We start from the raw sequence: 15,110 nt of genomic DNA on the forward strand, positions 1-15,110 counted from the left end.
GTGGTTCACATTGGGACAAACGACATAGGCAGGAAGAGGGATGAGGTCCTGCAGCAAGAATTTAGGGAGCTAGGTAGCAGATTAAAGAGCAGGACCTCAAAGGTTGTAATCTCTGGATTACTCCCGGTGCCACGTGCTAGTGAGTATAGGAATAGGAGGATAGAGCAGATGAATGCGTGGCTAAAGAGTTGGTGCAGGAGGGAGGGCTTTAGTTTCCTGGATCACTGGGCCTGCTTCTGGGGAAGGTGGGACTTGTACAAGTCAGACGGGTTGCACCTGAACCAGAGCGGGACAAATATCCTTGCGGGGAGGTTTGCTAGCACTGTTCGGGGGGGTTTAAACTAAAATGGCAGGGGGTTGGGAACCTGAGCAGGGAGTCAGAGGAAAGGAAAACAGGGATAAAAGCAAAAGATAGGAAGGAGAAAAACAAAAGTGGCAGTCAGAGAAATCAACGGTTTAAATCAAACGTGGCCACAGTAAATAATAATTCTAATAGGTCTAAGAGCGTTAAAAAAACAAGCCTGAAGGCTTTGTGTCTTAATGAGAGGAGCATTTGTAATAAGGTGGATGAATTGGCTGCGCAAATAGAGGTAAACGAATATGATTTGGTTGGGATTACGGAAACGTGGCTCAAGGATAGTCAAGACTGGGAACTCAACATCCAGGGGTATTCAATATTCAGGAAAGATAGGCAAAAAGGAAAGGGAGGTGGGGTAGCATTACTGGTTAAAGAAGGGATTAATACAATTGTAATGAAGGATATTAGCTCTGATGATGTGGAATCTGTATGGGTAGAATTGAGAAATACTAAGGGGAAAAAAACATTAGTGGGAGTGATATATAGACCTCCAAACAGTAAGGCGGAGGTTGGGGATGGCATTAAAAGCGAAATTAAAGAAGCGTGCAATAAGGGCACAGCAGTCATCATGGGTGACTTTAATCTACATATAGATTGGGCCAACCAAATTAGTAACAATACTGTGGAGGAGGAATTCCTGGAGTGTTTACGGGATGGTTTCCTGGACCAATATGTCGAGGAACCAACCAGATATCAGGCCATCTTAGACTGGGTATTATGTAACGAGAAAGGATTAATTAGCAATCTTGTTGTACGAGGCCCCTTGGGTCGGAGCGATCATAATATGATCGAATTCTTCATTAAGATGGAGAATGAAGTAGTTGACTCAGAGACAAGCGTCCTCAATTTAAATAAAGGAAACTACGATGGTCTGAGGAGCGAGTTGGGTAGGATTGATTGGGGAATGGCACTCAAAGGGTTGACGGTGGATAGGCAATGGCAAACATTTAAAGACCGAATGGATGAGCTACAGAATTTGTTCATCCCAGTTTGGCATAAAAATAAAACAAAAAAGGTGACTCAACCGTGGCTAACAAGGGAAATTAGGGATAGCATAAGATCCAAGGAGAGGACATATAAATTGGCTAGAAAAAGCAATAATCCTGAGGATTGGGAGCAGTTTAGGAGTCAACAAAGGAGGACAAAGGGGTTACTTAAGAAAGGGAAAATAGAATATGAGAGTAAGCTTGCAGGGAACATAAAAACTGACTGTAAAAGCTTTTATAGATATGTGAAGAGAAAAAGATTGGTGAAGTCAAGCGTAGGTCCCTTGCAGTCAGAATCAGGGGAATTTATAATGGGAAACAAGGAAATGGCAGACCAACTAAATACATACTTTGGTTCTGTCTTCACAAAGGAGGACACAAATAACCTCCCAGAGATGCCGGGGAACATAGGGTCTGATGAAAGAAAGGAACTGAAAGAAATCAGTATTTGTAGGAAAATGGTGTTAGGAAAGTTGATGGGACTGAAGGCCGATAAATCCCCAGGGCCTGATGGTCTACATCCCAGGGTACTTAAGGAAGTGGCCCTAGAGATAGTAGATGCATCACTGGTCATCTTCCAGAACTCGATAGACTCTGGAACGGTACCCATGGATTGGAGGGTAGCTAATGTTACCCCACTATTCAAAAAAGGTGGTAGAGAAAAAGCGGGGAATTATAGACCGGTAAGCCTGACATCGGTAGTGGGGAAAATGCTAGAGCCTATTATAAAAGATGTAATAGCAGAGCACTTGGAAAGCAGTGACAGGATCGGACAAAGTCAACATGGATTTACAAAAGGTAAATCATGCTTGACTAATCTACTGGAATTTTTTGAGGATGTAACTGGTAAAATAGATAAGGGAGAACCAGTGGATGTGGTGTATTTGGACTTTCAGAAGGCTTTCGATAAGGTCCCACATAAGAGATTAGCGTGCAAAATTAAGGCACATGGGATTGGGGGCAAGGTATTGACTTGGATAGAGAACTGGTTGGCGGACAGAAAGCAAAGAGTTGGAATAAACGGGTCGTTTTCCGAGTGGCAGGCAGTGACTAGTGGGGTACCGCAAGGATCGGTCCTAGGGCCCCAGCTGTTCACAATATATATTAATGGTCTGGACGAGGGAATTGGATGTAATATCTCCAAATTTGCAGACGACACAAAGCTGGGTGGGAGAGTAAGCTGCGAGGAGGATGTCGGGAAACTCCAGTACGATTTGGACAGGTTGGGTGATTGGGCAGAAACATGTCAAATGCACTATAATGTGGATAAATGTGAGGTTATCCACTTTGGTGGCAAAAACAGGAAGGCAGATTATTTGAATGGCAATAGATTGGGAGAAGGGGAAGTGCAAAGAGACCTGGGTGTCCTTATGCACCAGTCGCTGAAGGTAAGCATGCAGGTGCAGCAGGCGGTTAAGAAGACAAATGGTATGCTGGCCTTCGTAGCAAGAAGGTAAGCATGCAGGTGCAGCAGGCGGTTAAGAAGACAAATGGTATGTTGGCCTTCGTAGCAAGAGGGTTCGAGTACAGGAACAAGGATGTCTTGCTACAGTTGTACAGGGCCTTGGTGAGACCGCACCTTGAGTATTGTGTGCAGTTTTGGTCACCTTACCTGAGGAAGGACGTTCTTGCCATGGAGGGAGTGCAGCGAAGATTCACCAGGCTGATACCTGGGATGGCAGGAATGACGTATGAGGAGAGATTGTGTCGATTGGGCTTATACTCACTGGAGTTTAGAAGATTGAGAGGGGATCTCATCGAAACCTATAAAATTCTGTCAGGTCTGGACAGACTAGATGCAGGAAGGATGTTTCTGATGGCCAGGGAGTCCAGAACCAGGGGTCATAGTCTAAGGATAAGGGGTAAGCCATTTAGGACTGAAATGAGGAGGAATTTCTTCACCCAGAGAGTGGTGAACCTGTGGAATTCTCTGCCACAGAGGGCGGTGGAGGCCAGTTCATTAAATATATTCGAGAAAGAGTTGGATATATTTCTTGAGGCTAAAGGGATCAGGGGAAAAGGCAGGGACAGGGTACTGAATTTGGATGATCAGCCATGATCACATTGAATGGCGGAGCAGGCTCGAAGGGCCGAATAGCCTACTCCTGCTCCTATCTTCTGTGTTTCTATCCCAAATCTGCACCCATCTTTCCCAGAACTCCATGTTTGAATCCCTCCAATCAGGTTTCCGCAACCGCCACAGTACCGAAATGGCTCTCATCATAGTCACAAATGACATCCTATGTCACTGTGGTAAAGTATCCCTCCTCATCCTTCTCAACCTGTCTGCAGGTTGACCACACTATCCTCCTCCAACGCCTCTCCTCTGTCATCCAGCTGGGTGGGACTGCACTCACCTGGTGCCATTGTTATCTATCCAGTCGTAGCCAGAGAATCACCTGCAATGGCTTTTCTTCCTGATCCAGGACGTTCGCTCTGGTGTCCCCCAAGGATCTATCCTTGGCCCCCTCCTATTTCTTACCTACATGCTGCCCCTTGGTGATATCATCCGAAATAGCAGCATCAGTTTCCACGTGCATGCCGACAATATCCAGCTCTACCTCACCACCACCTCTCTCTACCCCTCCACTGTCCCTGAATTGTCTAACAGCTTGTCCAACATCCAGTACTGGATGAGCAGAAATTTCCTCCAACTAAATATTGGGAAGACTGAAGCCATGGCTTTGGTCCCCGCCACAAACTCCATTCCCTAGCCTGCCTGCCTTCCCCAATGTGCGGCCTATTCAAATTTTTTGAATGCGCGGTATCTACAATATAAAAGTCGGTGAGCAGCCTGTGCGGGACATTGCCATGCAATTTGGCGGGAACATTGCTGACCACATATCCGTGCCATCACAAAGACCGCCTATTTCTACCTCCGTAACATCACCCGACTCCGCCCCTGCCTCAGCTCATCCGCTGCTGAAACCCTCATCCATGCCTTTGTTACCTCCAGACTTGACTATTCCAATGCACTTCTGGCCGGCCTCTCATCTTCCACTCTTCGTAAACTTGAACCCATCCAAAATTCTGCTGCCCGTGTCCTAACTCGTACCAAGTCCTGTTCACCCATCACCCCTGTGCTTGCTGACCTACATTGGCTCCCGGTTAAGCAACGCCTCCATTTTCAATTTCTCATCCTTGTTTTCAAATCCCTTCATGGCCTCACCCCTCCCTATCTCTGTAATCTCCTCCAGCCCTACAACCCTCCGAGATATCTGCGCTCCTCCAATTCTGGCCTCTTGCGCATCCCCAATTTTAATTACTCCACCATTGGTGGCCGTGCCTTCAGCTGCCAAAGCCCTAAGCTCTGGAATTCCCTCCCTAAACCTCGCCATCTCTCTTTCCTCCTTTAAGACACTCCTTAAAACCTTTTGGTCATCTTCCCCAATATCTCCTTATGTGGCTCGGTGTCAAATTTTGTTTGATAGCACTCCTGTGAAGTGCCTTGGGATGTTTTACTATGTTAAAGGTGCTATATAAATACAGGTTGTTGCTGTTGTTGTTGTGATGAACCAGATGTAAAGAAATTTACTCTATTCTGTCCCTGTTAACTTTCTTTTCATTTTTAAATTCAATTTTAGAATTGTTCTTCGATTTTGAAGTTACATAAAGCACCTATAGAATAATTATTTTGGGAATTTTACTCAAATCTTGCTATTCTAATACGCTACCAAACCTTGCCATTTCTATTCTCTCTCTCTCTCCATTTAGGTGTGTCTATTCCACTTACATTAGCTTCTGGTCTATGCAATGATCCAAGTATTAGAGAGAGAGCAGACAATTACAGTTCTAGACTCTCTCCAACTCTAACACCAGTGCTTTCCGTGCCTTATTCAGTATGTGGTAACAGTTTAACTCCAAATCAACCACTTTAAATCTGCCTCCTGCTCCATCTATAACCAGTGGATAGTTCAGAACTGTCAAAACTCATCACATATGTGTCAAGCAAGTTAGAGAGTCATTCACTACAGAATTTACTTCAACCATCAGCATAACAAATAAGCACCATCAATTTTTCCATTTTTTTCCTGAGTAGTGAATCTTAACCTTTGCAAAATAAGTGAACCACAATGTTGAAGAATGAAATATTTCTACTCAATGACAGCATCAAGCACTGGGTCAAAGCTCCCTCTACATTACCTTCCCAAGGTGCCCAACTCCCAAACCTCAGAAGTCCCCTTTGTGCAAGTGTTTCTACTCTCCAAACTGCTATTATTATAGTCTCATTGATACCATTTACATGCCTAAAATTGCATTTACATCCTGTGGATATTAATAGGAAATTCCTTCTGCTGGGAGCTGCAAAATTCACATCAGAAAGATAGCAATTAATTTGCAGGAACTAGCAAAGAGTCAATTCTTTGTGATAAAACAGTTTCAGAATAAAGTAATGCTGTCTTTTTGTCAGAACACCAGCATTGGTTGATTGGCTGATTGGCTATGATAAATTGACCCTTAGTGTTAGGGGGATTAAATACGTGGGGTTACAGGGATAGGGTGGGATATGTGTTGGTGTAGGGGTTACGGGGATCGGGTGGGATATGTGTCGGTGCAGGCTCGATGGGCCGAAATGGCCTCTATCTGCACTGTGGGGTTTCTGTGATTCTGTGATTACCTTTGTTTTCTTTAAGATTCCTATGGCTGATAAAACTTTTATTGAGAGTGGGATGCCCTTAATTCAAGTTTTCTCCTCCCCTTCCATTTGGTTAGTTTGCCATGCTACTGTATACACTATCTGCAGTTGAGAGCAGGAAAGCAAATCGCTCCCAGGTCTCTACCAATGCTTATCTGACACTGATTGTTAAGAGGTGTGCAAGAACAGCTCAGTACAACTCAGTCTGCCTCCCTGTACAGAAACACCAGCACATTCCTACAAAAAACAGCAGAGATTGGGGAACAAATCCACACCAACACTATAGTGCAATGCATCGAGATTTAAATGAACCATGCAACTCCCCCTGAAAGACAATGCATATTTGCACTTAAGGTCAAACTATATTAGTCATACATCCCGTCTTCATTTTAATGCAATATTTTTCTTTTACTTGGCAATTTGAGAAGCAGAGTTGCAGCACAGGACTTTCTCTGCAGTACAGGCTGAGGAGCCGAGAGGCAAAACTGAGGTGCCATCACTAGCAGGAGAATATAATTACAGAGTGACAAGTTTACAAAGGCATTTTCATTATAAACTTCAACAAAGGAAAAGATTGACACAGGAAGTGTGCGCAAAGGTTTTAAAAAATATATTGCAGCTATTTCTAATGAAGTAATTTGTATGTTGAGCTTCTATTTAGTAACATTATGTGGTTTGTAAATTCAGAAGTAGCTTTACTTTGCTGCAGTGCAACATTAAGTACAGCAAGACATTTTATTTAAAATTAGAACACACACATTTTCTGCATTGATATGATTAAATATCTGCAAACGCAAATAGCATCTGCCATCAGAATGGATTGTTTGAGTAGGATTGCCAAGTTAACACCAACTGTCCTCTAATTTGGGAATTTCATTTGAGACTACCCCAAATTATTCCACCTGGTCAGCCTAAAGAGAATTTGCTTCCTGTCAGCTAGTCTCCAACTTACTAGACTAAATACTACAAAAAATTCTCATTAGCCAGTATCCATCTGTTTTCTAGTAAAAGCATTCGGATTGAAACCAGAGAGCTCCTGAGCAGCCCATTCAGTTTTGATATTCATTTAACTATTTTAATATAAACTCATTACTAGATTAGAAATTACTAAAATGTTTTAAACAGGAAGAAAGCAATCACAATTGAATACTGGACAGTTCAGTGAACTTGGTATGTTCCAAATGAAGAGTAATTATAGCTGAAAATCCTTTACATTTCCAATTAAATGTTATTTACTCTGTAAAAAGACAGCCTCTTACATCCCGATCATGCTGTTTTCTAAGCTACTTAAAACAAAGTTAATCATTACATTACCTACTATGATTAAACTAGAATGATTATGCATCATATCAGAGACATGTCTGAACCTGCCAATAGCACACTGAGAATTGACCTGGAGTGCAGTTTATGGTCTCTTTTTCTAAATTTACCATGGTCGTAACATCTTACAAACAAATAAGAATTTCCTAAAGCAAAAGGAGTGGGTTCCTTACAAACATTACAAATGGATTTTTCCATGAAAGTTGCAACCCTAACTAATAAAAATATTTCTCTAATGATAACAAAGAAAGTGGCTTATTTCCATTTGAGCTGACCGTCAAAGTATCAAGTTTCTCTTGCGGTTTTCAAAAGCTGGAAAAAAAGTACGTGCTATAGGTACAGTAGTCCTCATTGTGACCTATATTCTTGCTATAAATCTGTTATACTTGTCTCTGAGCAGCTTGGCATTCATTTCTGGGCCAGGTCAAATTTTGTACTTGGGCCCAAATAGCCTCACGGATGGTTGAGTTTCTTGGTGAGTGCTTCCTACACTTGCTTAGCTTACTGGAAAGGGCCATTAGAAGGTTAATCCATCAGTTTCTTCGCAAGACTTTTTGACATGACCAAGGTCTTCAGCTCTCCACATGTGGAGGAGCATTGCTTTAAGGGCTAACCTGATGCTCACGGTCAAGGCATAAGATCATCCTGGAACTGCACCTCAGCCAATTTATTTATACTGGACAGTGAATTTTTGTGCAATTTATCTTTCTAAAATAATGAAATAATACTCAAACCTGTGAAGTTCCATGTTGGGTACTATAAATAGAAAACCACAACTGAACAAAAGGGGCATGCTGAAATGTGCCAACTAAGTGTGAAATGTGAAAAATATCAGTGTCTTTTTGGTACATTTAAAATACCAAATGTCATTCAGTATCCTATGTGGCAAAGGTATCCATCAAAACTTTTATCTTCATGGGCTGCATAAGTGTGTACTATGAGCCTCTGGGACGACGTACAAAGATTAGTGCCATGCTCCCATTGATATGCATATATCTCAAGCTGCTGATACCAACAGATCTTAGGTGTTCCGATTGAGGATTTATCCACCAATAAAGCAATAGCGTTTAAAAACAGCCCTTTGCTAACCTCCAAACCCACAAAGTTCAAACAGGACAAACTAGCACAGAAGAAATATAAGTACAAATAGGACTGAGTTACCTGGGTTCAGGGGCCACATGTGCTCCCAGGTTGGACAATCCAGCTCTATGGCAATACCTCCTATAAGGACAGAGCACCATTCGCAGCAGATAACTGCAGTGCTTAGTATGTGTTTGGCCTAAGATGTCCAGTATATCAGGTAAATTGTTATTGTTGCCTGGAATTTTCCTCCAAGGTGCAACATGCAGAACCCAGAATCAAATTCTTAGAACTTGTTATGATGGCAGAGTAAAGCAGTGACTGTGACCCTTGTTATGCCAAGTTGCCTTAAGTTGAAAACCATATTTTGGCAAACTATGTTACCATCCTGGCCTCTCACAATCATTTGCAAGCATCTACTGCACTTGCAACTCCAGGTTCCCTCTCAGTGTTTCAGCTCAGAACAGAACAGTTCATATCAATATTAGTGCTTGTAACTCACCATCAATCCATTATCTAACATTAGGGTAACCATTTGTTGGCAGCCACTCATCAAGATAAATATGGATAAGGAAGGCCAATTTGGTGCATTTAAGCGCTTCTATCCAGAAAACACCGTGTTCCCCCGACACGATAGCTGTCTCAAATAATTCTGTCCACTACCCTATTAAAAGTCCATTCCAGGTATTGATCACTCTTTGCATGAAGTATTTGCTGACATTAGCCCTAAATATTGCCTCTTATCCTACTGACACAGTTTAACATGAAATAATGCTCCGGGTTTACCTTTTCTAAAAACTAGGTACTGGCCTCATGGCGCTTCTTTGGACTGTGTCTCAGACTTGAATGTCTCTCTTGTAGGATTTACAACTGTCCATTTTCTGGCTGCAGATCCTGTGTTTCGTTTGAATGGGTCACTAAATGTTTTCTAACTTTAAACTAGGCAGGAAAAGTCAATTTTTCAGGCCCCACATAATGAGACCCCCAATTTGCATTTACTACAAAGACTCTCGAGTCTTTTTGAAGTCTTGCACAATTTCCTACCCGACACTCAATTATGTTCTGAGATCCTAGGATAAGCTGGAAGTGGTGAACTGGGATGTGGAAGTTCTGGTGATGGGCAGAAAGTTGAGGATAAGCCCTGGTGGATCTCGGAAGTGTGGAAGGTCTGGTGGCTCAGCCTCATGCTATTTCAGTGCAAGGTGGAGGGAGGAGAAGAGCAATGTCAACCACATTTGGGGAAGAGAGAAAGAAGCAATTAGTTGCATTTGGGTAAGGAAGGTTAAGTGCAGTCATGTTTAGGGATGAGGGAGTGTTTAGCACCTACGAGGAGGGAAAAATGTAATTACTTTTGGAGGAAGAAGTAAGGATAACTGTGTTGCCTTGTTAAAAATGAGCTTTATTGGAGGGGTTACGAGAGTAGCCCTCAAGCAAATCATTGCTTGGTTATTTTGATCCCTGGCCAAACATTAGTTCATACGCCTTTCCTATGTGATAAATTTACAAAGTTACTGTGATAAAAATGATAACATCCGGGAAGTTATGTCATCACTTCCTGTGAACTATGAACTGTGTACATACCTCACTTCCTGTCATATGTCACTTCCTGTTGGACTGGTATAAATACTGGTCTGTTCAGTATTGTAAGAGGCTTCTACCAGAGGCATGGTAAAGACCTCTCTTGTGTATATAGTGTGTTTATAAGTTACTTAAAGCTTACTTTAAAGTTACTTGATGGTAAGTCTCCTTTTTCTTACATCAGTTACTGTGGTTATTTTGTTAGATACATAAATATTTTACAATTACTCTAAATTTAACAATTTTATAGCAAGATGCTGGTAAATTAGTATTGTCTTTAATGTAGACAATGTCACTTTAAAAAGAGAATAATTGAATCATTAGCTCCTTTATACTACAGCAGAAAATTTGTTCTTCTGGCTTGTGGCTAATTTGGGGCTCAATTTCTGGTGCGAATGGGGCAGTATTTACTCTAAATACAGCTTGAACTGAAATCTATGGCTACTGGCCCAATACTTATCTGACAGAAAAAGAAAATCACATATAAAAGCATTTGTACTTCTTAATTTAGAGCCAGCACTTATTCCTGAAAGTTGATGCCATCTTCATGAAATATCCCACTCATGGTGTAGACCAAAACTCGCTCATGTCAATCCACTTGAGGAATATAAATCATACCTCACCATGAATCCTCTACATCACAATGGTGTAGAAAAATGATGTGATAATGTATGTCTATCAAGAAGACTCTCCCACCTCATAGACCAGCCAACAATCCCTAAAAATGAAATCAACCAGCATACAAGATGCGGGTCAACATCTGCCCCAATCACCACGGTTCCTCACAGCACAGGCAGTTTGATTTTAATGCATGCACTGACCATGCAGTCAAAGCAACGTGTAGAACAAATACAATCCAGGAATGAGGCGCATCGTTGCAGTGTCCAGAAAAGACAGGATAGTGCGGCCTCCGGAGGAGCAAATGAGTGCTCTTCCACAGAGTAAGCTACAGTATTATCCACCACAATGACTCACTTGTAAAGCAGTATCACTACTTACACCTCCCAGTCAGATTAGTTTCTATTCAAATATATAGATAATATTAATGCCACCAACAGTTTTTCCTAAAAAACTTGCCCTTCTTTTATCTGATTTCTCCTTTTGAATTGTAATTTAATTCTAAATTAAGCACAAGCATTTTAGTTGATCTGCTTATACATGTGGCAAATTTATGTAATGCAATATTATATGTTTCTTAATATGGTGCTTCTGTTAAATGATTAAATTTATTTGAAAAAAAAAATTGTAAGGAACACTTACTCCTTTGTCAATGACACAGTTAATGAGGTGGCTTCAAACTGAATTCCAGTATTGGTGTATCCAAGAGATCCTGCACTTCCGAAATTCTGGAAAACATAGAAATATCCATTCCATATGAGCTTTTGCATCTCTGGTAAAAACTTTATTAAAGGTTTGCTTCTTTTAAAAGTAGACTGGCAGCATCACAAGCATCATAATTCTTTTTTGCCAAATAAGAGTTTCTCTTTATTGGTCTCTTTTGGAGTTAGAATGCAAGTAAACCTTGCGATCATAACACTCAAATAGTAATATATGAACCATTAAGAAAAAAATACATCAGAGCTTCAGCTTCCCTGATGGGTTGGTGGGTAAACATACCACCAGGGCTGGTACAGACCAGAAAGGTCCTAGGCTAAGTTAGCTGACCTCAGTGCAGGCTTTTTTTTTTTTTTTAATTTGTTCATGGGGTGTGGGCGTCGCTGGCAAGGCCAGCATTTATTGCCCATCCCTAATTGCCCTCGAGAAGGTCGTGGTGAGCTGCCTTCTTGAACCGCTGCAATGCTTGTGGTGAAGGTACTCCCACAGTACTGTTACAGAGGGAGTTCCAGGATTTTGACCCAGCGAATAAGAAGGATCGGCGATATACTTCCAAGTCAGGATGGTGTGTAACTTGGAGGAGACCTTGCAGGTGATGGTGTTCCCATGCGCCTGCTGCCCTTGTGGTGGTAAAGGTTGCGGGTTTGGGAGGAGCTGCCGAAGAAGCCTTGGCGAGTTGCTGCAGTGCATCTTGTAGATGGTACACACTGCGCCAGTGGTGGGGGGAGTGAATGTTTAAAGTGGTGGTTGGGGTGCCAATCAAGCGGGCTGCTTTGTCCTGGATGGTGTTGAGCATCTCGAGTGTTGTTGGAACTGCACTCATGCAGGCAAGTGGAGAGTATTCCATCACACTCCTGACTTGTGCCTTGTAGATGATGGAAAGGCTTTGGGGAGCGAGGAGGTGAGACACTCGCCACAGAATACCCAGCCTCTGACCTGCTCTTGTAGCCACAGTATTTACGTGGCTGCTCCAGTTAGGCTTCTGGTCAATGGGGACCCCCAGGATGTTGATGGTGGGGGATTCGACGTTGGTAATGCCGTTGAATGTCAAGAAGCGATGGTTAGACTCTCACTTGTTGGAGATAGTCAGTGCCTGGAACATGTGTGGCACAATGTTACCTGCCACATATCAGCCCAAGCCTGAATGTCGCCCAGGTCTTGCTGCATGCGGGCACGGACTGCTTCATTATCTGAGGAGTTGCGAATGGCACTGAATACTGCGCAGTCATCAGTGAACATCCCCACTTCTGACTTTATGATGGAGGGAAGGTCACTGATGAAGCAGCTAAAGATGGATAGCCCTGAGGAACTCCTGCAGTGATGTCCTGGGGCTATGATGATTGACCTCCAACAACTGCAACCATCTTCCTTTGTGCTAGGTATGACTCCAGCCAGTGAAGAGTTTTCCCCCCGATTCCCATTGGCTTCTGTTTTACTGGGGCTCCTTGATCCCACACTCGGTCAAATGCTGTCTTGATGTCAAGGGCAGTCACTCTCACCTCACCTATGGAATTCAGCTCTTTTGTCCATGCTTGGACCAAGGCTGTAATAAGGTCTGGAGCCGAGTGGCTGCCACTCACAAAAACTTCTGCTGGAAGGTGCATATGTGTGGATGGCAGGTAAAGGCAGAGCTGGTTTGGTTGTAATAACTTGTCTAGGTTCACACTTTAAAAATACTATTTGCCCATGGAACTGTAGTCCCACACGAGTCACTGTCTTCAGGAGAGGAAGGGGAAAAAACATTGGAATCAAAAGTACCCAATTCCAAAAGCTGTGCTATAACTTAACCAACGAAAGATAAATACGAAGCACAGAAACAATACTACCCTATCTATACCCATCAACTGCATAGAATCACAGAATTTACAGCACATAGAAACATAGAAGATAGGAGCAGGAGTAGGCCATTCGGCCCCTCGAGCCTGTTCCACCATTTAATGAGATCATGGCTGATCATCCAAATTCAGTACCCTGTCCCTGCTTTCTCCCCATATCCCTTGATCCCTTTAGCCTGAAGAAATATATCTAATTCCTTCTTGAATATATTTATTGAACTGGCATCAACTGCCTTCTGTGCTAGAGAATTCCACAGGTTCACCACTCTCTGGGTGAAGAAATTCCTCCTCATCTCAGTCCTAAATGGCTTACCCCTCATCCTTAGACTGGACTCCCCCGCCATCGGGAACATCCTTCCTGCATCTAGTCTGTCTAGTCCTGTTAGAATTTTATAAGTTTCAATGAGATCCCCTCTCATTCTTCTAAACTCTAGCGAATATAAGCCTAATCAACCCAATCTTTCCTCATACGTCATTCCTGCCACCCCAGGTATCAGTCTGGTGAATCTTCACTGCACTCTCTCCATGGCAAGAACATCCTTCCTCAGATAAGGCGACCAAAACTGCACACAATACTCAAGGTGTGGTCTCACCAAGGCCCTGTACAACTGCAGCAAGGCATCCTTGCTCCTGTACTCGAATCCTCTCGCTATGAAGGCCAACATACCATTTGCCTTCTTAGCCGCCTGCTGCACTGGCATGCTTACCTTCAGCGACTGGTGCACAAGGACACCCAGGTCTCGTTGCACTTCCCCTTTTCCCAATCTATTGTCGTTCAGATAATAATCTGTCTTCCTGTTTTTGCCACCGAAGTGGATAACCTCGCATTTATCCACATTATACTGCATTTGCCATTCATCTGCCCAATCACCCAACCTGCCCAAATCATACTGGAGTTTCTCGGCATCCTCCTCACAGAACACATGCCCACCCAGCTTTGTGTCGTCTGAAAACTTGGAGATATTACATCTAGTTCGCTCATCTAGATCATTTATATATACTGTGAATAGCTGGGGTCCTAGCACCAATCCCTGCGGTACCCCACTAGCCACTGCCTGCCACTCGGAAAAAGACCCATTTATTCCAACTCTTTGCTTCCTGTCTGCTAACCAGTTCTCTATCCAAGACAGTACCTTACCCCCAATCCTGTGTGCTTTAATTTTGCACGCTAATCTCTTATGCGGGACCTTATCGAAAGCCTTTTGAAAGTCCAAATACACCACATCCACTGGTTCTCCCTTATCTATTCTACCAGTTACATCCTCAAAAAATTCCAGTAGATTAGTCAAGCACGATTTACCTTTTGTAAATCCATGTTGACTTTGTCCAATCCTGTCACTGTTTTCAAAGTGCTCTGCTTATAATGGACTCTACCGATTTTCCCCACTACCGATGTCAGACTTACCGCTCTATAATTCCCCATTTTCTCTCTGCCACCTTTTTTAAATAGTGGGGTTACATTAGCTATCCTCCAATCCATGGGAACTGTTCCAAAATTCTATAGATTCTGGAAGATGACCAGCAATGCATCTACTATTTCTAGGGCCACTTCCTTAAGTACCCTAGGATGTAGATTATCAGGCCCTGGGGATTTATCGGCCTTCAATCCTGTCAATTTCCCTAACACTATGGGGGAGAAATTCAGTAGGTTGCGCCACCCGTTAGCGCCTTAAGAGGGCGCTAAGTGGGTCGCAAGCCAACTGGCGCCCGGGCACGGCACTGCCCATGCCTCCCGCTAAATTCCGCGGGACGTTAGTGGTGGCGCTAACCATTAGCGCTGCGCCGCTGCCGTCATCGGTGTGCGCAGCGCCCCGGCCGCGATATTTGGCAGCGCCCCGATTTACCGCCGGACGCTATGTCCGATGGGTTGAGGGGGGCCTACCTGCGGCCGGGGAGGCGCAAATTAAAGGTGGGGTGCGGGGCGGCCATTTTTGTTGTTGGCCGCCTGCCAGCACTCCCGTCCCCGGCCTCCTGAACCGCCC

General features: G+C 43.3%; 1 protein-coding gene across 1 annotated transcript in view; it reads right to left on the minus strand.

Annotated features, from left to right (window-relative positions):
* Window positions 1–15,110, minus strand: part of LOC147116398 (palmitoyltransferase ZDHHC1-like) — a 104,663-nt gene that overhangs the window by 21,478 nt on the left and 68,075 nt on the right. The window contains 1 exon segment of the mRNA XM_085991282.1: window positions 11,219–11,304. Within this exon segment, the coding sequence (XP_085847408.1) occupies window positions 11,219–11,304 (86 nt within the window).

This window comes from Somniosus microcephalus, chromosome 6 (genome assembly GCF_052327205.1).
Source record: "Somniosus microcephalus isolate GS21.2 chromosome 6, FLI_Smic_1.0, whole genome shotgun sequence".
Lineage (NCBI taxonomy): Eukaryota > Metazoa > Chordata > Chondrichthyes > Squaliformes > Somniosidae > Somniosus > Somniosus microcephalus.